Below are 27,413 nucleotides of genomic sequence, written 5' to 3'. Positions count from 1 at the left end.
GCCATCTAGGCCAATGTCAGTAGATTAAACAAACGAAACACAAAATTAAAATGTTATTTTGGTCACACTTTAAGAAGCTCTCTATACTGTCATAAAAATAAGCATAACTAACAAACATTTTTAAAATGTTCACTCTGATCTAGACTTGTAGCATTACAGTGAACAAAAACAAATGGCATAAGTTGTGATATTACATTGACCTTGTGACCTTGTGTAAAATAACTGCGAACAATGGTCCTTTATTTTTGCGGTATTTCTTTTTTGAAATGGTACTGATTGTTGTAGTGAAATGTATTATTATGTAGTAAAGTTATCATTGTGAAGTTATGAAGTCTTGTATATAGCAATTGCACTGGTAAAAATCGGCAGAACCTCAGAATGTGTTTTCCTGGAGTAATTAAAAGGAATTGAACAGTGAAATTCATAGTGAATTTGCCTCCATTACTGTCAGGTGTCTTTGGTGCCAAACTGACTTTCATCTGTATATTCACAGAACATGAATAGCTGGACATATCCATAACTTACCTGCTAAGTACAATCATAAATTACCATAACTGTCAAAATCCATTAAAGTGAAAAATATCTTCCTGCACACAGTATCATTTTTATTATGTGATTGTCCCAATAATATCTGACGTTAAAGTACTATTAGAGCATAAAACTGTCTCTGGTGCAGAAAGGTCATGATTCTTATACAGCCCTGAGAAAAATGTACAAGGAAGGCCAGCATGATGAGCCTAACAAAGATTAAACTGAAATGTACAGTCTTTCTCAAGTGACCATTTGCACACACATAAATAACTTGTATAATAATATTATTTGTGTATTGCACTGAGTTACTTCATTTAAAGCTGATATAAAATAGTGCATATCCTTCGTTTGAGATGATACCAAACTTTGGCCCCGTATAACGGAAAGTGAACGGATGGGATGAGATGTCCAGGACAGTTACGGTTGTTCCAAGGCTTCGGTCAGGTTCTGAATCTTCTCCACCAGGAAGAAGCAGAGAGTTCCCACAAATCCTAGCAGCACCATGAGCAGCAGCTGCCACGAGAGGAGCAGGTAACCACTGTAGAAGAAGGCCAGGGCTGCACATATGGACTGAGAGAGAAACAGGCCGTCAATGCAGCGTTAGCAAAGCGCAGGCTAACTAAACCCAGACCCACTGCAGCTTCAGCAGGGTGTTAATGTAGCCTTAGCGCAGGCTAACTAAACCCAGACCCACTGCAGCTTCAGCAGGGTGTTAATGTAGCGTTAGCGCAGGCTAACTAAACCCAGACCCACTGCAGCTTCAGTTAATGCAGCGTTAGTGCAGACTAACTAAACCCAGACCCACTGCAGCTTCAGCAGGGTGTTAATGCAGCGTTAGCGCAGGCTAACTAAACCCAGAGCCACTGCAGCTTCAGCAGGGTGTTAATGTAGCGTTAGCGCAGGCTAACTAAACCCAGAGCCACTGCAGCTTCAGCAGGGTGTTAATGTAGCGTTAGCGCAGGCTAACTAAACCCAGACCCACTGCAGCTTCAGCAGGGTGTTAATGTAGCGTTAGCGCAGGCTAACTAAACCCAGAGCCACTGCAGCTTCAGCAGGGTGTTAATGTAGCGTTAGCGCAGGCTAACTAAACCCAGAGCCACTGCAGCTTCAGCAGGGCGTTAATGTAGCGTTAGCACAGGCTAGCTAAGACCCACTACCACTTTTTTGCACAATACATTTACCCGGCTGCAGCACACTGACTCAGAAACAATTACTTTACAAACCCACATATACTGTACTCACACACACACACCCACGCTCACTAGTGCATGCACACACGCACACACACACACACACACACACAAATATGTGCAGACACACATGCACAACTACACAGTGACAATAGAATTATAATTCTGGGGGTAGTTGGCTGTCAGTGCTGTCTGTCTCTTTGATGTTAGTGTAAAAAAATGTGCTTTCTACTCACACATCATTATTAGCTGAAATTGTGTCACCTTTCAAATTCCAACCTATAGCTGCAGGATTGTGGAAGTCAAAAATTTCAATTTCGCTTCGCTGTCAAGAGAGCTCATAGCTGTGTCTCTTTATCCTATAATTCTGCGTAATATTATTATATCTGACTGACTGGTTCCTTCATCCATCTTGGGTATTGTGACAGGAAGTGACAGTAACCTGAAAACAAACATCTCTTTCTCTTCACTGATTTCACACCACTGCCATGACAACCTCAGATTACACATTCTACATATTCATAACTGCCAGAAAACATATGATGGGGGTGTCACTACGTGGGACCCTGGGTATGTGTGTTTGTGTTTGACAGTGAGATTTGGAAATGGTTCTTTTCTTGGCTGAACCGGTGTCTTGCTTGACTTATGTTGTAGCAAAGTTTTAATTTAGTCATAATTTATTTGACAACGGAGTCGCAATATACAAAATGTTTTTGAACTGTGACCATTTCCTTAGTAAACCCGGCCCTGAGCATGTTTCAGAGAATAAGCCCAAGGATCAACTTTAAGGACACAGCAACACACAGTAAATAAGTATAATAAATATGACATTCTCTCTCTCTCTCTCTCTCTCTCTCTCTCTCTTTCGGCTGTTCCCATTAGGGGTCGCCACAGCGGATCATCCGAACCGCATATTTGATTTGGCATATGTTTTATGCCGGATGCCCTTCCTGACGCAACCCTCCCATTTATCCGGGCTTGGGACTGGCACTGAGAATGCACTGGCTTGCGCATCCTCATTGGCCAGGAAACGAACCCGGGCCTCCAGCGTGGCAGGCAAGAGCTCTACCACCGATAAATATGACTAATAAATATGACGTTCAGAAACATAAATATATTTCACAGGGTGTACTCCTGTAAAAAGTGGCAATAATGTGTATATTTGAGGGCCATATTGAGTAGTGAGGTGTCAGTCTGACTGTTCCCTGCAGCTGGCTCTGAGCCCACAGGTGAGTGCTGTTACCTGGATGAATTTGAAGATGGTGAAGGCAGGTGCACTTTCCTCTCCGTACACACAGCCCAGGATGCTGTAGAGCTGGGTGTTAAAGCAGCTGTCCCCCAGCCCCAGCAAGAAACTGCACAGCAAGGCAATGGATATGCTGGAGAACAGAAACACACACACACAAACAAACACATGCACGCATACAGGTACACATACACACACACACACATGCACACACACGCACACACACACACAAACAAACACGCATGCACGCATGCACGCATACACACACACACACACATACACAAACAAACACGCATGCACGCATACACACACACACACACACACATTCACACACATGCACACACACGCACACACACATACACATATACACACACACACATGCGCACATATGAGCAGACACGCATGCACGCACGCACGCATGCACGCACACACACGTGCACACACACGCACACACACGTACACATATACACACACACACATGCGCACATACGAGCAGGCACGCATGCACGCACGCGCACACACGTACGCATACACACACACAAACACACACAAATACAGGTACACATACACACACACACACACACACGTACAGATATACACACACACGCGTGCGCACATACGAGCAGACACGCATGCACGCACACACGCATGCACACATACGCATACACACACAAACACACATGCACACAGACACACATTTCTTGTCACCAAACTTTCTTTTGATCTTGTGCTCACTCATCTACCTATGACCATCTTGACAGGAGGGCAAAACAGATGCACTAGAAAGGCTCGAGTTCAAATCTTATTATTTCAAATGTAGCCTTCTCCTCTGCTCTCTGGTTTAATTAAAAATTTCAGAAAACTACTTTAGGAGACTAAAATAGGTGGAAAAGGTGGAGAACCTGGGCAGCAGGTACGGCTCGTGCTGCGTGACGCTGCTCGTAACCAGAGGGGCGTCGTCCGGGATGTTGAGGAAGATGAGGTAGAAGGCGACGAAGTGCACCACCATGCCCAGGAAGACCACGGATGTGCGTCTGAGACGGTTGTTCCTGCACACCAGCCCAAACAGGCCTCCACCTGGGAGAGGAGCGAGAGACCGGCCACCGATGCATCATGGGAGAACAGCAACGTTACCCCTCCGCTTAACCCGAACCCCAACACTCACACCTAAAGTGACCTTAACCCTCACACCTGCTGTCACACACCTGTGTATACAGTATACCACACGTGTAAGTTTTGTATCTCGTACTCTAAATAATATTCCGTTCATCCAGATGTGTATCTAGCAGACATTGCGGTTCAGATAAGACTGGCTAGTTTTCCAAAAAACCATTCGAATGTTACTGAGTAGACTACACAATCCACATTGAAATAATTAATTTTAAAAATAAATGGCTTTTTCCATAAAAAAGAGTTTTATAGGTTGAGCGGATCTGTCTGGATTTGTATTTTACTCTGGACTTGACATTTGACCTTTTGAATATCAGAGACACCAGCAGGTGATCTAAAATTCAGTTGTTCACACTGAACAGAACTTCTGATGAAAACCTCCTGAAACTGTCTCATGACTAATGACTTTTACTCCTGAGCAGGCCTTCATTTTTCAGATCTTATTCATTTGTTCATTCAGTGCATTTTCTCAGACATCACATTGCAGATTCATTCATTCATTCACTCATTCAGTTGTGTATGCAGTGCAGTAATTTGAGTTCTCTGGCGACCCCGAAGATTTCACTTGGAGACCCCAAACTTACCGAGGATCTCCCCGACCCCCACCACTATCCCAGAGAGCCCAATCAGGCCTTTGGCTGCATCTCCAAAGTGTGCCGTCGCCCCCAGGCATGTCCCGTACACCCCGCTGTAAAAGGACAGCTCCAAACCTGGGGGGGGGGGGGGGGGGGCACACACAACACGGGACGACCCATCAGCGCAGTGATCCAAAAGGACTATATGATGAGACACAGCCAATCATTCGCTTTTTTAGATCTTACATATGCTTATGTATTAACCAGTGTAGTGTAGTATAATGGGTAGGGACACTAATTAGACACTAATGGTTGTTGTACACTTGAGCAAGGTACTTAACCTGCATTGCTTCAGTATATAGCCAACTGTATAAATGGATGCAATGTAAAAAAAAATGCAATGTAAAATGTTGTGTAAGTCATTCTGGATAAGAGCATCTGCTAAATTCCAGTAATATAATATATAATAATATATAACCATGTACCAATCAGACATATAATTGTGTACGTTACTGGTAGAACACGTTTGGCTAATAAAAAGCAGGGCCTGCCTCCGTTTTCTTCAGTTCGGGCTTGCCCATTTTGCTGTGTGTAAATGCCGAACTGTTTTCAGAAATAAATCCTATTTCTTAGGAATTATTCTAAGGGGAGAATTTTCCTGGTTATTCCAAGGGGAGATTTTTCCTGGTTATTCTAAGAGGGGAATTTTCCTGGTTATTCTAAGGGGAGGATTTTCCTGGTTATTCTAAGGGGAGAATTTTCCTGGTTATTCTAAGGGGAGAATTTTCCTGATTATTCTAAGGGGAGAATTTTCCTGATTATTCTAAGGGGAGAATTTTCCTGGTTATTCTAAGAGGAGAATTTTCCTGATTATTCTAAGGGGAGAATTTTCCTGGTTATTCTAAGGGGAGGATTTCCTCTGCTCAACAGTCGTGTGTAATCACTCAAAACCCATTTGTGCATTGAGATGGCGTTGAGAGACCAGTGTGAAGCTTACCGCTGTAGGCCATGCAGCTGCTGAGGAGCAGTATAGTTCTGGACCGAAGCAGCCGCAGCATAGTCCCTGTGCAGGGAGAAGAGTCGTCACCACGCAGAACGAAGGGAGCAGGCACGCCGTTTATTTTTTTTCAGAACCATTTTTAGAGCCGAATCATCGAGCCCCGCGAGACCAGGGATTAAAACAGACAAAAACAACACGTTCCTGATTCCAGCTCCACTCACCCAAGTCTGATCTGGCTTCCCTGACGGCCGACACTGCCCTCTGCTTGTATCTGTAATTTGAGGAAACCGGACGGATTCAGATTCTATACAAGGATCCCCAGTGACAAAATCTTGACTAGCGTAAGGCAGGGCAGGGGGGAAGTCCATTACAACTGAGCATGCAGTGAGACAGTCACTGATTACTTCACACGTCTACATGCGTCATTCATCTACGTTATTCCTGAGTGCCAGTAGCAGTCATAGCGACATATAGGGGCGACATAGCTCAGGAGGTAAGAGCGGTTGTCTGGCAGTCAGACGGTTGCCGGTTCGATCCCCCGCCCTGGGCGTGTCGAAGTGTCCCTCAGCAAGACACCTAACCCCTAATTACTCCCAACGAGCTGATTGGTACCTTGCATGGCAGCCTTTCACCGTTGGTGTGTGTGTGTGTGAATGGGTGAATGAGAGGCATCTATTGTAAAGCGCTTTGGATAAAAGCGCTATATAAATGCAGACCATTTAGCAGTCTAAATGTTCTGATAGACTTCTCATTAATAATTTAATGTGGAAAAGCACAAGCAGTGTATTTTTATGTAGTTTCATTGAGGCACATACCTTATAACAATGACCTCTTCAGGCTTATTTCTGTCTCCACTACTCTACAGAGTAGATTTATCTGCAGCCTGGACTGAGTAAATGTATCTGTAGTCTGTACTAAGTAGATTTATCTGTAGCCTGTACTGAGTAGATTTATCTGTAGTCAATTGAGTTACCTGTAGTCTCTAATGAGATTTATCTGTAGCTTGTACTGAGTCGATTTATCTGTAGCCTGTACTGAGATTTATCTCTATTCTGTACTGAGTAGATTTATCTTTAGCTTGTACTAAGTAGATTTATCTGTAGCCTGTACTGAGTAGATTTATCAGTAGCCTGTACTGAGTAGATTTATCTGCAGAGTGTTTGAGTAGATTCATTGGTAGTCAAATGAGTACATTAATCTCTAGTCTGTACAGAGTAACTTTATCTGTCGTCTCTGGTGAGTAGATTTATGTGTATCTTGTACTAAGTAAACTAATCTGTAGTCTATAATGAGTTGATTTATCTGTAGTCTGTACCAAGTAGATTCATCCATAGTCAACTGAGTTGCCTGTGGTCTCTAATGAGTAGATTTATGTGTAGCCTGTACTGAGTAAACTTATCTGTAGTCTGTATTGAGCAGATTTTAGTCTTCTTGCCTTTCTGTTGTTAGTTATTCAGCATGGCGGCAGACCGGTTTGCTCCATACAAGAGAGCGTTTTAATGTCCTGTAATCTTACATCACGCGAGCTGAGAGCAAGGACTGCCCTTCTTCTTCCGACAGGATGTCCTCCTGCACGGGTGGCCTTCTCAGCACCAGGAAGCACAGCGTTCCCAGCACAGAGAGCACCAGCAGGGCTATGAACAGGCTCTTCCTGTTGCCCTCTGAAAGCACAACAACACAGGCGTGACACAGCACAGAGAGCACCAGCAGGGCTATGAACAGGCTCTTCCTGTTGCCCTCTGAAAGCACAACACAGGCATGACACAGCAGAGAGCACCAGCAGGGCTATGAACAGGCTCTTCCTGTTGCCCTCTGAAAACACAACACAGGCGTGACACAGCAAAATGACCCACAATTCATATGTGTGCAACGGCAGCCAAATTCTTTCTTTTTTTTAATAAATGCTCTAATGCATGTTTAACACAAGTGAAATTGTATTACTGTATTGGTTGTTATAGCAAAAAAGGTGGACCAACTCCATATTAATGCCCACAATTTTATGTGAGATGTTGGATGTCAGGTGTCCACATACATATGGCCATATGTCTGTCAAGCTCTAATGAAAGTGATGGCTGTAAAAACAAACATATAGCCAATAGATAAACGCTGTATATCAACAATAAAAGTAGTAGTCTCCAGCAAAACATTAACTTCTAAAGAATAAACCATAATTAGCCATTACTGAGCAACGACATAATTATGAGAGTTAAAACAGCAAAAATAGGCCTTTAAATGTGTATGATGTCTTTGCACAGCAACCCAAAGTGAAAATCTTAAAGTAATGTTAGAAATGGCAAACATCCACAGCATTATTCCTGCTATGAAGAGTTTTTTCTAAAATTCAGGTCTGAAACACTGTGCTGGCACATTGTCCATTGGGTAAACGGGTGCTGTAAGATCAGTGCACTCAGCGTCTACCTTAAACATCACTTAATGAAGACAAAACAAGATGTCACAATACCTGTTATTTCTGTTATTCCATTCCAATCAAAATAGATATAGAGATTTCCAAACAGCATGCTGTGTAAAAAAAAGGACACGTTCACCACTGTGACAGGACACCTCAACCAATGCAGACAAACATTAAAACTGTCAAAACGATTTACTGTATATGTCAATACATGAGAGAATACCATGTATCAGCAACAATCAATAAAATTTATACATCTGAGTATCGTGAAATCGCTTTTTTACATATACGTTGTTAAATAATCCACAATACAAATTCCCAAACACAAAAATGATAAAAATGTGTTTTTTGGATGTAAAGAATGACATTTCTAAACATGAGAGATGGACATCTGACCCGGTGTGTCTGTTCAGTATGGATATTTACAGCAAGTTCTTCTAATTGGTAGTCCACTAAACGGATGCCCCCACAATTGGTTAAAACGTGAACTGCCATGTTGCAGGTTACTAACACGGGGCCATATTTACTAAGGGCAAACAGCGTTTTTCCATATTTACAAAGGTGCCGCACTAGAGGTTTGCGCTGGTAAAACAAAAGAAATGTGGCATGACAGAAAATATGGAACGACAGAACGGAAATTCATGCATATGACCTGCTACAGATGATTTATCATGGCTGGCGGCCATTCTGGCTAAGGTCACTGCGTCTGTTTTTTTAAAGTCTGTGAAATGCGGGTGTTCATTCCTCTACAGCACAAGCATGACCATTCTTAAGTGGATACACGGGCAGCTTTTCAGAGCTCGTGAGAGAGCGACGTAAATGTACTGTAACAGTTTTCGGATTTTGCTCATTTATTCAGAAAACATTCAGCCAAGCACAATGAAATTTAACTTCAAACCGCCTTGACATGTCAGTAGCCATTAGCCATTTCAATTACATTCGTAACTGAATTGAGTCAGATGCAATTAAAACCAAGGCACACTCAGTCCGATGTTCATACCACCTCGTCGGTTTGTATGAGATGAGCAGACTAACTGTAACAGCAAATGCCCTATAATGTGTGTACACAGGTTTTTCCTGCACATACTAATGTTAGTCAAGGACACACGTTTTCATTGGTAACTCGAGACCACTCACGTAAGCATGAAAAAAGGTCTGTGGGTAAACATTGAGACACAAGCAACGGAATCTACCATGAAGTGAGTTATGGTAATGTCCAAATAGATAAGGGAAGCCATTTCGGTCTGCTTCTCATCACCCAGGTAAGCTTTTGCAAAGAAAATGGCCGACCACACCGACCAATCTAGTGTGTACTTATTATAAATGCCTGCGACCGGGTCGCTGTTTCTTCTCCATTAATTACTTGCAGAATCCATAAGATGAGGCTATATCAACACAGCAAGCAGTTTAGCTGAACACACTTAACATTAAACACTGAACTAACTTTAAAAGTCAAAAAGTCATGTTGAGTAAAATTTATTTCTTTAATAAAAATAAATAAATAAATAAATAAATAAAACACCTCTTAGTGAATACGCTCAATACAAGAATACACTCCGAAAACCATCAAGGAAAAGTATTTTAAATGACATAGGATTTGATTTATTGCAAATAGAACTAAAGCCCTATACCCACAATTACTTCCAGAAAAGTTTTTTACTTAGCTCCCTATAAAACTGTTTTTTTGGACATATTTCCTGTGAGGGGTATCACATTATTTCGTTCCTTTGAGAGGTTATAGATGACTGAATTGCACATTTACCAACCTGAAACGGCCACAGCAGCCACAATGAATTATAGACTCAATTAGTGTTACGTTTATCAAGCATTACATTTACGGCGACTCTCCCCGACATTTGCAAAAAGACAGAATATTTTTTAATATTATTATTACATCGAAGAATCCTTCATCTTTAGGAGTAGTTGCCGGTTAGAAAAGTTGAGAGACGGTGACTCTGGCTATTGGGTACAGAATTAAACAACTTTGAATATTGAAACTGTATTCTGAATTTTTTACTAATTAGACGTTTCAACATTTAAAGGTGACAGTATCAACCCATTTCACCCCAGGATCCTGACACCTGTCCAGAACTTCAGTGGTAGAACAATGTTGCTTTCCTGCCATGCGAAACACAGATCTTAATTATGAGCAGTGCGTTTAAATGAACTCGCTGCGGCTGTGCTCATTTACATAACCAGTCTTGGTAAATACCCCGCTAAACTGAAATTATACGACCACGCAGAATTTTGTGACCGGGCGGTTTGTTTAGTAAACATGGCCCATGGTTTCCAAGAAGCCAATATCATATCCTCCTGTAGGGGGCAGCAAGAACTTTCAGGATACAGACATGAACTTAACTTCTTATTTGAATATAATAGCTTTAATGTCATGCTGTTTCTTTGGTTCTTTGTGTATAACTATTAACAAATGCTGATTCTGATTCCAAATCTTCACATTTTGTGCAATGACGATACCTTGGCAAACTGGGGAAGGCAGTGTAGCACAGTGGGTAAGGAACTGGGCTTGTGACCGAAAGGTCATAGGTTCAATTCCTGGGTAGGACACTGCCTTCAGTATATATCCAGCTGTATAAATGGATACAATGTAAAATGCTATTTAAAAGCTGTGTAAGTCACTCTGGATAAGAATGCCTGCTAAATGCCTGTAATGTAATGTAAACTAGTTATATTCCAGTACACATAGCAAGCATACCAAATTTCACATCAGTTGGACATATGGCTGAGGAGAAGACCTTTTTTAAATTCACAGTGGTACAAAGCAGAGGCATCATGCTGTAGCCTTACCTGCATTGCAGAAGACCCCAGAACACCCCTGTGTTTCTGTTGATTGTATCAGCATCTGAGTTCTGCACCAGGAAGTGTCCCTGAGCTGTCCAAAGCACTGACAGACACACAGACACAAATGATCACTGACAGACATACAGACACACATGACCACTGACAAAGACACAGACCATGACCACAGACAGACACACCATAACCGCTGACAGACACACAGACCATGACTACTGACAGACACACAAATACACCATGACCACTGACAGACACACAGACATACCATAACCACTGACAGACACACAGACACACCATGACTACTGACAGACACACAGACATACCATAACCACAGACAGACACACAGACACAGACCATGACCACAGACAGACACGCACACACACCATAACCACAGACAGACACACAGACACACCATGACTACTGACAGACACACCATGACCACCGACAGACACACAAACACACCATGACCACCGACAGACACACCATAACCGCTGACAGACACACAGACCATGACTACTGACAGACACACAGACACACCATGACCACTGAAAGACACACAGACATACCATAACCACTGACAGACACACAGACACACCATGACTACTGACAGACACACAGACATACCATAACCACTGACAGACACACAGACTACCATGACCACCGACAGACACACAGACACACCATGACCACCGACAAACACACAGACACACCATGACCACTAACAGACACACCATGACCAACTGCTCTCTGCTTTCTTTTTTGAACATGGCTTCCCGTATACTCCTACCATTTAAAAAAGCGTAAATGCATTACGCATATGTGTGCAATAAAAAAAAAGACTGATATGGTAAATGGTAAATGGACTGCATTTATATAGCGCTTTTATCCAAAGCGCTTTACAATTGATGCCTCTCATTCGCCAGAGCAGTTAGGGGTTAGGTGTCTTGCTCAAGGACACTTCGACATGCCCAGGGCAGGGTTTGAACCGGCAACCCTCCGACTGCCAGACAATCGGTCTTACCTCCTGAGCTATGTCACCCCTATATTATTTAAATGCGCATACTGCCTTGGTTAAAGGGTACACATGGTGGACTTACGAGGAGATACTGTTTCGGTTATACATTCATGCATGGTTATATCACTTATAAAGGCCATTTAGTGTAGAGCCGGTACACACAATTCCACACAATCCATAGAGAGTTTATTTTCAAACTAATTTATTTGTGCAGTTAAACTACAACTGTGATGTTAACTCCAGTTATGTCTAAGAGAACAGTTTTAGATGACCATAGTGTAGACACAGGTCCACAGCCAGTTCCTGCCGGTCTCTTGCACCCTCACTGGCTAACTGCTCTCACTATTGCTACACCATACCGCACACCAAGGGTGGGGGATTCCGGTCCTGGAAGGCCGGTTTGAATGCAGGTTTTTTTTTTCCACCAATGTAAACACGATGTGTGCAGATAAACTGGGCAAAAATAGATAAAACCACAATGGGAAAATAATGCAGCGGTAATAATAATGGAGGAAGAGAGAAAAAGGTGGCCAGTTTAGGTCTGAGTTGAATGCAGTGGTTTTGCACATTGTGCAGGACCAATATTGGCGCTCTTATGGTTCAGCTGAGCGCAAACGATCCGACTCACTGAAAAAAGCCAGAATGCCCATCACTACAAACAACACTTGAGAATTTGCAGATCACCTGATCGCTCCGCCCACTGCACACCCGACCAATTGCGGCAGAGAGTGGCCACGGACCTCGGAATGTCAGATTCGGAAAGTTACAAAAAATGTCGGAGGCAGCCCCTAATTTTCCCGCACGAATACGAGTGTTTCCGTCAGGAGCGATCAACCTGTCAAATTTGAAGCCATACTGCCATAAATTTCAGATTAATTTAATGAAAAACCTTAAATAATATCTTTGAGGGAAAGCTGTTCTGTTGTGCTTACCCATTAAGAATTGATTTGGTTCTACATGGCGACAGAAATTTAACAGAACTGCAATGAAGCGGAAAAACTGAGATTTGGACCAAATAAAGTGGTAAAGTGCTGTGTTTGTTACCTGCTACACTTACACTCTGCCTACTGTTTGAAGAGCTAAGTTGCTGGTTCATGGTTCTTAGCTGCTTAAGGACACTGGACCAGCAGCTGTAGCTTCTGAACTTTCTGTCTTTCCATAACATGAAATTTTTTTGTTTTCATCTTCAATTCCACAACCAGTTTAGACCCAATAAGCCCGGTGGAGTGAGTAAACCGTGTAATCAACTTCTTCAACGGCCGAAACCCGCAGACCCAGCGGCTCTCCAGAACCAGGGTGGAGGACCACTGCGCTACATCCCGCCAGACGAGCCGGGAAGAGACAGAACACAGAAGCTTCCTTTCAGCGACCGCACAACTGCGCTGGAATAAACACAACTGCGCTGGAATAAACACCACTGCGCTGGAATAAACACAACTGCGCTGGAATAAACACCACTGCGCTGGAATAAACACAACTGCGCCGGAATAAACACAACTGCGCCGGAATAAACACAACTGCGCTGGAATAAACACAACTGCGCTGGAATAAACACAACTGCGCTGGAATAAACACAACTGCGCTGGAATAAACACAACTGCGCTGGAATAAACACAACTGCGCTGGAATAAACACAACTGCGCTGGAATAAACACCACTGCGCCGGAATAAACACAACTGCGCTGGAATAAACACAACTGCGCTGGAATAAACACCACTGCGCTGGAATAAACACAACTGCGCCGGAATAAACACAACTGCGCGGAATAAACACAACTGCGCTGGAATAAACACAACTGCGCTGGAATAAACACAACTGCGCTGGAATAAACACAACTGCGCTGGAATAAACACAACTGCGCTGGAATAAACACAACTGCGCTGGAATAAACACAACTGCGCTGGAATAAACACAACTGCGCCGGAATAAACACAACTGCGCCGGAATAAACACAACTGCGCCGGAATAAACACAACTGCGCTGGAATAAACACAACTGCGCTGGAATAAACATAACTGCGCTGGAATAAACACAACTGCGCTGGAATAAACACAACGGCGCTGGAATAAGGTCCACTTCCTGTCAGCCATAGCAACACATACAGATGCAGCAGAGGCACAACCCAGCATCTGTCACTACAAGGGAAAGAGGTTTATGTATTTAAACTGGCATCAGGCTGGTTTCTGACTTAACTTGCATTCAACTGAGTACACTTTATTTGCAGGACGATATGAGAGCATTTCTCAATAACTGTATGTCAGGTGTCCTGTCATTTAAAAACAGCTTTTCCAAAGCAAATGGGAGAGAAAGTCATCAACATTCTGTAAAAACAGGCTGCTTTAATGAACTGTGAAGTCTGACGTGTTTGTTGCTGTGCTGGATTAAATCTCATCGACGATGTGAAATCGTATCACATTTTCAGTGGAGATGTAAATGATTAACATTCATATCTCTTTCTCCTCTGACCACAAACCACAGTAACCTTTGTTCAGCGCTGTAGTCAAGCAGCTTTATCAGGCTTTGATGTCACACAGCATTGCAAATATAGATTTTTGGTAGCACCTTTTTTTTTTTTGGTAGAACTGCTGAAGTGCACACTGAAATCCATACACACACCTGAACACAATTCAACCACATCTGAAAACTGAATTTAGCAACAATGTCAAAGAAATATTGAAACAATGTGTAATAAAATTGTTTTTTTTTCCCAGAGAGCAATGGTTGACTTGCAAAAAAACCACCAGAAACGGTAATTCAGAGCTTAGACGTGGACTTACTGGCCGCTCCGACGCCAATGAGCACAGAGGTCAGGTACAGGCTCCAGGCGGCAGGGAGGATGAACACGGCGATGTAGCCACTGTGATGAGGGCAGGGACGCCATCAGTTCAGCCATGAAAACAGGAGAAAAACAAAAAAACCTTTCTATGGCGTTTCTAAAATCAACAGCCTAATTCCTGTAGACCCATAACCGTAAAAGGCTGCATCCCCCTGTTCAGTCTAATCCAGATATACATTCAACTGCTTTTACACAGCAACACCGTCTGTGTTAAATTGACTCTGATAGAGTACATTTTCCTCTGACAGTATATTTTAAATGGATACAGTGCATTTTACAATCACATACTGTGCCATGAAAAAACATTTGCCCCCTTCCTGATTTCCTCTATTGAACACAGCCAGGCTTGATCGCAGCCAGGCCTGTTGAATCTGAACCTCACTCATATTGAACCTTACCATCAGAGTGAAGTAGTCACCACAAAGTGTCTACAAGCACACTATGCCATGATCAAAGGAAATTCCAGAAGAGATTAGAAAAAAGTTATAGAAATATATCAGTCTGGAAAGGGTTACAAAGCCATTTCTAAGGCTCTCTGGCACCTAACCACAGTGAGAGCCATTCCCCCAAAATGGAGAACAGTTAGAAACAGGAATGAATCTTCCCAGGGGTGGCTGGCCTGCCAAAATTTCTCCATGGGCGGAGCGATAACTCATCCAGGAAGCCACAAAAGATTCCAAAAGAACATCCAAAGAACTGATGACTCTCCAGCCTCAGTTGAGGCCAGTATTCATAAATACCCAATAAGAAAAAGACTGGGCAAAAATAGGATTCATGGGAGTGTAGCAAGGCAGAAACCACTACCAACCAAGAAAAACATCAATGCTTGTTTCACAATTGCTTAAAAAAAAACACCTGAATGATCTCCAATCCTTTTGGGGGACTGTTCTATGGACAGATGAGTCAAAAGTGGAACTTTTTGGACACAGATCCCATTATGTCTGGCACAAAACAAATACAGCATTTCACAGTAAGAACATCATACCAACAGTCAAAGATGGTGATGGCAGTGTGATGATTTGGGGATGCTTTACTGCCTCAGGACCTGGATGACTTGCCTTTATTGAAGGAACCATGAATTCTGCTCCGTACCAGAAAATTCATAAGGAGAATGTCCAATCATCTGTCTGTGAGCTGAAGCTAAAGAACAATTGGGTTACGCAGCACGACAATGATCCAAATCACAAACGCAAGTCCACACCTGAACGGACGAAGAGAAACAAAATGGAAGTCCTGGGCGGAACCCATTAGAGATGGCATGGCAAGATCTGAAACCAGCAGTTCATGCTCAGTTTGTCTGATAAAGTCGACCGGGCGAAAATTCCCTGCACAGTGATGTGAAAGACGGATAACAAAGTAATTAAATATTGCTGATTAAGGTGGTGAAAACGGTTATTAAGTTTAAGGGAGCGTTTACTTTTTCACATGGGTGATATGGATGGATAGCTTTTCTCATGAAATAATAATTAGAAAATGTGTTTTGCTTTTACTCAGGTTCCCTTTGTCTAATATTACATTTAGTCTGAAGCCATTGATCGTGACAAAGACGCAACAGAGGAAATCGGGAGCGGGGCAAATACATTTTCACGGCACTGTACATTGGAAGGAGGTGAAGAGCACTGTGTGAGACAGCCGAGCCTAGCTCTGTAATGCTGGAGGTGAAGAGCACTGTGTGAGACAGCCGAGCCTAGCTCTGTAATGCTGAGTGAAGGCACTCGTAGACCCGGCTAGCTCTGAAAGCTGTGACGTTCGCAGTGAGCGGCACACCGCACACGCACTCACCTGTACAGCACTCCGCTGAGAAACATGGTGACCTGAGGTCCCAGCACCGTAACCACAGTGGGTGCAAATAGATTAGAGACTGAAAACACTCCATATATAATCCCAAGGCTGCAAAGACAAGCACAATACACGTTATGACACTCAAGGATTTCAAATGTGCTCATTCCATGGGAACGCCATGCAGATCCAAACGTTGGCCTTAAAACGGTCCAGAATATAACATGAAGAAATTTGACTGGAATTTTGCTTTTATTTAAATGTTCTTTGCAGAGTCATTCCATTGGAAATGGACCAGGGTGTTGGGCCTGTTCCTCAGAATCCCTTCATTTTTAATACACATATTCCTTATCTATCTGAAAAAAACTAAAACTGAAGCTAGAGCTCCAGATACCAAGTAGTTAATGAGCAATCAATTATCAACGATCACCCAAAATGGCCGCCTTTTACTGAGGCATCATTTTCAAATGACTGTATCTCTCAGAAAAATAGGGTTAGGATTCTCATTGTCTTTGTAAGATTGCAAGTACAACCAAAATAAGGTTTCATACCTTAAAAACAAGTCATCTATTCGAAAAATGATGCTACAAATGTACACTGTTGATACATCTGGCAACGGTGGCATAGTGGTTAGCACTGTTGCCTCGCAAGAAGGAGGTTCCGGGTTTGAATCCGGGTCCAACCGGATCCTCTATGCGTGAAGTTTACATGTTCTCCCCATGTTCGCGTGGGTTTACTCCGGGTACTCTGGTTTCCTCCCACACTCAAAGACATGCATGTTAGGTGCGCTCCTGCAGGTGCCCTTGACCAAGGCACTGGCCTCAGAGCTGGAGTTGGTCTCCGGGCGCTGCACTGTGGCTGCTCACTGCTCCTAAGTAACTAGGATGGGTCAAATGCAGTGGACAAATTACCCCACGGGGTTCAATAAAAGCATATCTTATCTTCAACAGACAAAAATCACATGCATTTGATGTATTTTTTTCAGCCTCGTTCTTTCATCATTCCATAGAGATATGTACATAGCTAATTTATGGATATAACATCACCCTTGCATAACTCCTGCAGGTTAAAAAGATAATTAGGTTTTATAGTATAATAGAATTGCGACCGTCACGTGACTAGATCCATTTATGCCGCCATGTTGGCCACAAAACTCTCACGCAAAATAAATGAAAACGTGCCAACATTGTTATCCAGGGTGTGGCAACATCATTTTTTGCCAGTATCACATTCAAACCCAAATATTCCTGATCAGTATCTTAAAAAGCCAGACAAGCTGGATTGGTCATGAATGTCCTGCGTCACGAGATTAGCAACTGAACCTATTTCTGTCTGACAACAGGCCCAGGTGCTAGCTTGATTTTATCGTTAGTGCGATCACAAGCTCCGTCATCAGTTAAATATGGGTTACGCCTATTATTTTCACCCATTACAAATAACAATTGCTGTTTCAAATATTTAGCTTTAAAGAACGACCTTATACATGTAAAGCTAACATTATGAATTTGGTTTAGCTATAATTTAATAAGCAGTTAGCCCATTATAATAAGTCTATGCTTATTATTATTATTATTATTATTATTGCTACAGATGAACCATTCCCATAGACTGAGTGAGCCAAGAAGGCAAAAACATAATTTTTCCACAACACACAACGTTGCAAAAAAGAGAAATCCTCTAAAGGCTACACTGCTATCCCATTGGCTGTCCCACCCCTGAGCTGCTGACCAATCCCAACCTTACAACAACCTCTCTGTCTGCCTCACACAGGAGGGACAGGTCATAAAGCCAGTAGTCCTGCCTATTGCCAGAGAGCAGGCAGCAAGCCAGATCTGAACAGAGCCTATAGCTGCCTTTCCACCGCAGGAACTTTACCCCGGAACTAGGAACCTTTTGAGGAACTCAGTGCGTTTCGACCACAGGAACTAGGGTCTAAATTAAGTTCCAGGGACTTTATTTTACCCCCAAAAAAGTTCCTGCTTGGGCGGTAGTACTTTCCAAAAGTACCGGAACCTTTGGGGTGGGGCGCAAGCGCTGAATTTATGATTGGTCGACTACTTGCAGTGTTTTATTTCAACCGCCATTTTTAAAAATCTGCAGCCGCAAACAGATTTATTTTCATAATAACTTGAAATCAAACTTGTATGTTATGCGGCGCAGTAGCCTACTTTTGGTTATAGCCTGCCAACGTCTTGGAATTATAACGTGTGCTCTTCTGTTCTTTTCTTGCTTTAGTATTCGTTTTATAAAATGCTAAGCATTTGTGCTGGGACAGCATATTACGTATCAAAACATTCAAACGGTTTAATTCGGTTGCTGAATATTACTTTCTTTGTTAGCCCGTTGTAATTGACTCAAAACGTTTAATACAGTTATGTGAGGTATGCGGTAGTTCTGCGTAATTTACATTGGTGATACAGTAAAAGCAAACTGGAAATCACCTTCCGCACTTTTTGTCAGGGTAAAATAACAAGTTAATTCTAGTAATCGTCCCTTTTGCTTTTTCAGACTGCCGTAATTTTACTCAGCCATTCTTCAATTCCACAAAAAGACCAGGAAGACTATGGACTAATTTATGGTGCATGGTTCGCATCTGGAGGGCACACTTCGCTGCTCGGCTAGCAGTAACTTTGAAGGAAAGCAAACGGTGGCTGTACCACTGCTAATTTAAATTTTCACGCAAGTCCGAGTTTTCGTTCTATTCTTGTCATTTTGCGATTAGCCTATATGGAATTGACGATGAGAAAGTAATCAATTCAACAGCAAATTGTTTACAACGTGTGCATGTTTTCTGCTGTTGTTGCCAGTTATTTGTGGAATGTGACTGCATTCTGTCACCTCGGATGTCAAGACATGAAAGTGAATGTTCGCATAAAAACATAATGAATGTGTTTGAGATGATATATAAAACAGTTACAATCTGACTATTGGCCTGTTATATCCTATTTGTTGCATAACAACGGTCCAAGTTCAACTACCAACGACAGTTTTGCTTGACAACGGTAAAATATGCCCAAACGGCTGCAGAAGAATATTTCAATTCCAGGTGATTAAATCGATAAAAATCAATAAATACAAAAGTAACCATATATAGTCATTGTTTGTAACCCGTTGTATATAAGTGGAATAAACCCCTCCGGGCTATCCCGGTTATTAATGTAGAAAATAATGTAGGCTACTTCGGTGGTAGTATGGGGTTACAGAAGAAATCATAGGACAGATGGACCGACGACAACGTCGCTTTTTCATACGTCAGTGGGCTAATTTGCCTAATCTTCGCGGGACTTTAGACTGCGGTGGAAACGCAGACAACAATTGGCTGAAGGAACCTTTTAGTTCATTGAAAAGTAGTTCCTGGGACTAAAAACTTTGCAGAGTTTCAAGACCAAGCAGGAGCAGAGCTTGAGGCCCTATCTGTGACCAAAGAAGGGGTTAATAAAAGGTTTCATGATTCATTTTCTAATACTGTAATACAGCCAACAGTCAACAGCAATGCAATCTAAAATGAAGCAGATATATATATATATATATATCTGTGATGGAAGTATAAAAATCAGAGTTGTAAATGCTGACTTAAGTAGGGAAGAAATTAATTATTGTGTAACGCTTTAGTTTAAACCATTGTTGTATTTTCAGAGTGATATTGTGGAGGAGACTTGCGCACAGTCTAGCTCTAACATTTAGTTTGAACAAAGAAGTGGTAGTATAACAACATCTACCTTCAGAGTAGCCACAAAGACAGACAGCAATAAGCACTCTGTGTCCCTGATTATAAAAATACAGTACCCAGAGTCCCACAGCTTTACCTCTGAAGCCACAAGGTATTTCCCTCCATTAAAGTTTTAGCAGTTAGGCTAGTTTGGCTATGGTGACCACTTCAATGTCACAGACGTAGACAGCCCAAACTCCACCCTAATCTCAGCTCAACAGACAGTATATAACACCAGTTTTGTTTTATCAGTAGTATGAGTGCTACAGAAGCACACCCCTGTCCTTACACATTTCTGGCCATAGGCCTTTTAGATGGTTGTGAGGGGTTGAATGATTAAATGCAAATAACAGTGATGTTATGCATTAGTATTTTCTATTCTGTTGATAAGGACAAGAGGATGTTAATTTCTGTTTAGTCATGTTTTCCTCTCAAAGGTGCCACTCGCGAGATGGATATGTTTCCTGCAGCTGCTGTGAAATTAATTAAGAGCTTGTTTTGTGCAAAAGGACATATCTGTAAATGAGGCGGCAACATCTGTGACAAACTTATGTCTTGAAAAAGTTGAGCAGGGAAACTTAGCAGACTTAAGCGGGATCATGCATACTACTACCAAATACAAATGCAGCTATTTGTGACTGACAAACCATACTGTGACTTTAACCTTTGGATTGAAAGGTGAAATTAATATACCTTTTGTTGAAAATGAAATCCCAGATGTTGTTTTTTTTTTTTACAGAGAACTGGACTCTGCTACAGCTTTCTGTAGGCACTGCATTACCCCAGTGCTGCTAGCTGAGTACCGTTCTGCTCTAGAACCAGCAGCAACCAGCTGTTGCTAATGATGGACAACAGTGGTGCAGGGAACATGCTAAACTGCAGGTTTTTAGGTTTTTAAGGTTTTTGCTCACTTAAAAGGTTTCACCAAACTAGCCTTCAAATGGAAAGTATACATAAAAAAGGTGGATATTTCCCTCCCATAGAAAAATCATTAACAAACAAAAACATGACAACAAACAAGATAGTCAGTAATGGGAAGACGTTTTGAAATGCATTAGATTGTAGTCATGTGTATAGGCTTTTCAGATTCTGTTATAGTAAGATCTTTTACGGTAGTCATAATCTATTGCCTGGCAACTGTAAAATGGGCCAATAGAAACCAGCTATGTGTATAGGCTTTTATGGTTCTGTTACAGTAAGATCTCGAGATAGTAATAATCTACTGCCTTGCTACTGTAAAAAAAGGCCAATATAAACCAGATCAGGTTACCTGTAAAGAAGATTCAGGCCTATTATAATTATGACTGTGCAATTCTAAATGTTTTTATATTTCGCTATAAAGTGAGTGTTTCTTAATGGCAAAATGAATGTTTAATACCATAAATAGAAAATTCAAAAAATAGTAAAACATTGTTTTATTAGCATTTGATTGAATTCAGGTCAGTTAACTGAAAAAGGTTAACAATGTCATTAAAGAAAAGGCACATTTATCCGTCCCACAACCACAAATCCTTTATCCAGTTAACTTACAGTACAAAAACTGACAAAAAGACAAGATCATTTCCCATAACCACACATCTGCTATAGTTCGGTTGACCTACAAAAGTTAATTAAAGACAGTATACTATGTCTCATGACTCTACGTCTGCTGAGACAGTTCCTCAAAGGGAACAACAGAAACATTTGTAAGAGCACAACACACTTTCACAATTTTGTCTAGGTACATTACATCATTTGCTTTTTCCATGTCAGGGAAACCTACGGGGACAGTGCTTTACGAAAGAGTATTTTTGACAAACACTCCAATAACTCTTTCAATGTGTATAATCAGTCACTTGGTTTCTCAATAAAAATTAAGAACAGTCAATAATACAATCTTCCCAAATTTATTATTCCTAAATGCATATGGAATAGATGTTCTTAATGTTTGCCTGCCTGCCCATAAAACTAATTTTGGCACTAGTCTACAATACATTAATTCAGTTTGAAAAGCTTTGAAACATTTGTTGAATCAACTCCAAAATGATATCCTAAAACAAAAGATACATTCATTCTTAGCTTAATCAATGCTAGCATCCATCCATCCATCCATCCATTATCTATACCCTCCTGAGCAGGGTCGCGGGGGGTGCTCTAGCTTATCCCAGCATGCATTGGGCAAGACATTACATTACATTACAGGCATTTGGCAGACGCTCTTATCCAGAGCGACGTACAACAAGAGGCAGCAATTCACCCTGGACAGGTCCCCAGTCTATTGCAGGGCACACACACCATTCCAAATCTAGTATATATTGCTAGAATATGTTTGCATTCCAGGGAGAGCATTTACTTTTTTTGTCACTGTTTTGAAAACTCATCTAATCAAATCCAGTTCTACCCATTCTTTCTTTTAACATGTTTTCAGTTCTCAAAGCTTGGCATTCCAATTCAAGAGTATTAATGTACAGTATTTCTCAACAGTTCTCACTATTACATTTTGTTGACTTTGACAGATCATTGTCATAGGGAATGGGCTGGGGATTACTGTGGTGTATTGGGGGGGGGGGGGTTAGGGTCCATGGCAGGAGATTCTGCTGAGGGGACACAGGAGTTGAGTGCTCATGCTGTGAGGACACAGTCAGGAGTTGGGTGCTCACTGTTGTTTTGGGGGCTATCTGCTTTAGCTAGTGCTTTCCTTAATCACGTAGTAGATACAGCAGTAACATCAGAAACTCTGTATTGAAACTATAACATCACCCATTTACCTCACTGTTGAGGTGTATGAGGGACTGGTTTTAATCCCGCCCCCACCCGCCCGCCCCCTCACTCCTGCACATATTTTGGTCTGCACCCTGAAAATGTAACGTTTATTTAATCCGTTATCACATTTGTCCCATGATCACAATTCCGTCCACCCGTTTAGTCCGAATGCTACTGTCCAGCTAGCCAAGCTATGTTGCGTCCCGCGAGAGCCAAGTCCCAGTGCACAACTCTATCTCTCTGTTCAAAGTACGACACTCTTTATTAGAAACCCTTTCACAAATCTCTTTCAAATGATAAAGACATAATGTGTGTACTGCACGTGATATAAAGAGGTTGCCACACAGGCAGAATCCACTGCCAGTGGGGTGCCACCGTCCTGTCTCCTGTTCACTCCTGACACATTTTGTGGCAGAAATCCATTTTTTTCACTTTATAGTATCTTTTGGGACACAATGAAAAAACCTCACCTTTCCTTGCCCCCTCTTGTTTTGACATCCCAGGGCACAACAACTATCTACCATTTTAAAAATGTAAATATAAATTGAACTGAAATGAATGGCGCTGAATCGGGGGAGCTCCCAATTCCCGCCAATATGGCATCGTTTTGAACAAGGCAGATGCATGCTGGGATTGTGACGTCAACTACAATGTCTGCTTGATTGTAATATAGTCTTTTCCCACCAGAGTTCACTGTTCTGGTTCAGTGTTCCAACAGAGAAAACCAATGTTGCAAACTACTGCCTTGTTTAAAAAAAAAAAAAACACACAAAGATTTTTAATATAAAATTGTTCGTTGTTTTGGGGGTGTGCAAGATTATATTTCCAATGGCTTATAGCTGTAGAATGTCACCCCCCTTGCCTGTGCCTAAAGAGTGTATTGCATCAATATATGGTCCACGATAAGGTCTAAGAATAAACAGATTCTGACCATGAAGGAGTTCCTTAAGAATAATGAACTGGTGCACATATCAACATCATATCAATATGCTTTGTTTATGAATGTGTCATGAGTGCACGATTATGCCCAAATATGACTTTTCGTTCTTAACAATATGTATTGATCTAAGTTTCACAACATCACATCCATACTTGGGACAAAACTGTACTAATTTTGTGTTCTTTGCATTCTGTACAATTATTCTCAGATTTTTATTTCATTCATATCCTAACATACAATCAGATAAAAAGTGCTAACCCCCCCAAACTGGCAGCCATTTAGGTATCTGTTAAACTATGCATAATACCATGTATAAAACTCTGTTTTATTCATTTAAATACACAAAAGACTGCCTGAAAGTAGGAAAATACAAACATACACCCAGAAAAGGCCTAAATCCTGGTCTGTGATAGAGAGACCCTGCCTTGAGCATTCCAAGCCAGTAAACTGTACTATTAAGGGTACCAGACCGAGCCAGCCACTACTCCCCAGCAAGCCAGAGCTTACTCCAGGGGAGTCATGGCCATTCTATTACAGTACATGGGGAATGCAGCATACAGAGCCAGTATGCCCTATTTTCAGTCTCCTCTGATTCTCTGTAGGTAGATAATATAATCAGCACAGAAGGTGATGAGGAATCTTGGTCTTTATTCAGGTACACAAACTGTTTTTGGTTAAAAGTAATGCTTCACACTCTATCAACATCCTAAATATAACGGTGACAGCAGAAAAGGGGTGCTGGAGCCTATCCCAGCATGCATTGGGTGAGAGGCAGGAATACACCCTGAACAGGCCGCCAATCTATCGCAGGGCACACACACTATTCACTCACGCACACACACTCCCCACACTATGGGCAATTTAGAGTCCCCAATTAGCCTACCTGCATGCCTTTGGGCTGTGGGAGGAAACCGGAGTACCCGGAGGAAACCCACACGGACACTGGGAGAGCAAACTCCACACAGAAAGGCCGAGGCTGGATTCGAACCAGGCTAGGACCTTCTTGCTGTGAGGTCAACATTGCTTCTTGTTTCTTATTATTATTATTTTATTATTAGCAATTATCATAAATCATCAGCAATTCCTTTTCTTTAGTCTTGTTATGGTTACAGTAAAGTTTAAATAGTTGAAGGTTGCATTCAAGGGCTCAGTCAAATTCTCTGGATAACCTTCTGACCAATGATAGCGGGCAGTGTCTGCACTTCTGCGGCCCAATCACACACACTTCCTTGCTTCCAGTGTTGCGCTAACAGTTTCTGGTGGAGCTCATCTATGGGCAGAAACACTCAGCCTGGCTGCTTCTGCACTGTGCAGAGCATTTTACAGATGGAACAGCGAAGCGCTGAATGCAAGGCTATCCTAACTGTGCACGTGCGCCGCTAACACCTTCAGCAGCGACAGCTGCTCTGTAATCATTCTGCACACGCTGCTGTGACCATGGCAGCCAAACTATCACTGCAAACGTTTTACACAGGTAGTCTACAAGCATTTAGTTCAAACCATAATAAGAAAGAAAGCAGCCATTTCATCTTGTTTGAAGTGCAGTGAAACTGAGTTTATTGCAATGGGTATTAATTTGTTCACAATGTAAAGGTGTATGGAAAGCATGCATGAAATCGCTTGGTGTAATTAAAAATGGGCTCAACATTGACCCATAAAATCAGACGAGGTCCTGCTTATGAAGTTTTAATTTAAACAAAACTAAATTACATACGGTCTCACTCTCACCTGTGGTAGCCACTTCCTATGAAGGTCCTATTTTCCACGCTTTTAATCACAGTTTGCTTTAGGAAAGTAAGAGACAAAATGGCTTCAGTTAACACACCACTTAGAAAAATAGACCAAAATCACAACAGCAAAAACATTAAAGAACAGAAACACAAACTTGTAATCAGTCTTGTCAGTAGCAAATCTAATTGTTCATAAATCCACATTTCCCTCTAAGAAATGATTTCAATTCAACACAAATGTACTGTTCATCAACAAATTTTAAAATTATCATTTTGGTTTGTTCCCCTAATTATTCAACAAGCTTTCAGTCAATGTCACTTAAATATTTGATACTTATTTGTATTATTGTACTACATAGGATTTCTTCGGTTCTCACAGAAAAATGTCATACGATTTCAAACGTAGTGCAAATGAAAAACGATTTTCCCTTTAGGTATAACAATGAAATATAGCGGGGAACTAGAATACAAACCAAGCTTTAAAAGAGCTTATAGACATGTAACCACAAACATACAGAAGTGACAATAAATGAAACTGAACTATAAATGAACTACATCCTAACTTTATTCCACTCGGTTTATAATTGCCCGATGCATCGTTTCCACGTATGCAGAGGACGTTTTTAATGCGGTAGCCCTAAATTTGAGTCCATTCGTCCCGCATTATCGTTCAGTCCGCTGACGGCAATTAGAAACACGAGTGGAGGCTGCTGACCCGCTTCTAAACAATGTTGCGCAGACTCTTGGTGTGGATAGAAATAGTAATGGTAAACACACACAAGAACACACGTGCAATAAATATTGAGCGTTGAAAATGTCAACATGTGAACCCGGCTCACTAGCAACAAAAATAAACAAGTACATCTCTACAGACACTAAATTAGGATTAGCAAACGTCCCATTTATAATTTCGGGGACCGAAAATATCCGTCCATGCTGGATTTATAAACTAAATCGTTGCATAGATCGTATATAACCAAATAACCTCGTATTACGTTCTTAACACCCACCCTTGTCCTCTTATTTACTCCAAAATATGGTCACCCATATAACAGACATATCTGATCACGTGGAACAATGCCTGCTATATCCGAAACGTTTTACAAAGTAACAAGCTGTTATATTGGCGCGTTAAAAGACAAAACAATGTATGCAACTAGTAGGATAGGTTACTAGTGTAAAGGTAGGTAAATCTGCACGTGGACTTCAGGCACATTAAGTCAGACGGTCAAACTACGTTAGCGGAAACAATTCCCAGTTAGCCAAAGTCACTATCTATCACTAGCTAGTTATTATTACAAAATGTAACGTCTTATCCGGTTTGCAAGCTCGGTAAACGTCTTAAATGTTCACCGGATATCATTAAAGCTCGTTGTTGCAGTGTTAGGTAGACTACTTAAATAAGCAAAGTTTACTTAGAAACACACTAAGCGTTGTGATCCAGTCCGTTTACAGTAGGGAGCTAGCGCTGAAGATCAGATTAACATCCACTTCCTCCCAGCTTCACTTACTTCAATGTTTCCACATGTTGTAAAAGCCGTGAAAATTAGCAGAAATCCTATTCCCAGGATTACCACATTGAACACTCTCAAGTCTGCCATAATAAAAAGAAGCAGAATGAATATCTTAAAGTCCACAAACGCAGCTATAAGGCAGCGAGCTGGCAACAGTAGACAGTTGTAGTGTTTTGCATTGCGCGCGCACACGCACACGCACGCACGCGCA

At 41.7% G+C, this 27,413-nt stretch overlaps 1 protein-coding gene across 2 annotated transcripts; it reads right to left on the bottom strand.

The window, feature by feature from the left end:
- Nucleotides 1–253: 253 nt before the first annotated feature.
- LOC135243314 (UNC93-like protein MFSD11) lies at nucleotides 254–27,413 on the bottom strand. 2 transcript variants are annotated; one of them, XM_064315044.1, is made up of 13 exons: nucleotides 27,200–27,413; nucleotides 25,687–25,742; nucleotides 16,571–16,678; nucleotides 14,730–14,809; nucleotides 10,928–11,024; nucleotides 8,174–8,232; nucleotides 7,229–7,451; nucleotides 5,934–5,983; nucleotides 5,710–5,775; nucleotides 4,722–4,847; nucleotides 3,870–4,044; nucleotides 2,965–3,100; nucleotides 254–1,101 (listed from the first exon to the last, which is right to left on the bottom strand). In XM_064315044.1, the coding sequence occupies exons 1-13, from the start codon at nucleotides 27,287–27,289 to the stop codon at nucleotides 949–951; spliced, it is 1,419 nt and encodes a 472-aa protein (XP_064171114.1). In that variant the 5' UTR covers nucleotides 27,290–27,413; the 3' UTR covers nucleotides 254–948. The 2 variants fall into 2 exon arrangements, with proteins under 2 accessions (XP_064171114.1, XP_064171115.1); XM_064315045.1 differs by having other exon boundaries at nucleotides 7,229–7,373.

The sequence above is a fragment of the Anguilla rostrata genome, chromosome 17 (genome assembly GCF_018555375.3).
Source record: "Anguilla rostrata isolate EN2019 chromosome 17, ASM1855537v3, whole genome shotgun sequence".
Taxonomy (NCBI): Eukaryota; Metazoa; Chordata; class Actinopteri; order Anguilliformes; family Anguillidae; genus Anguilla; species Anguilla rostrata.
The sequence above is the reverse complement of the archived record's forward strand: the minus strand, read 5'-3'. Positions and strand labels throughout refer to the sequence as shown.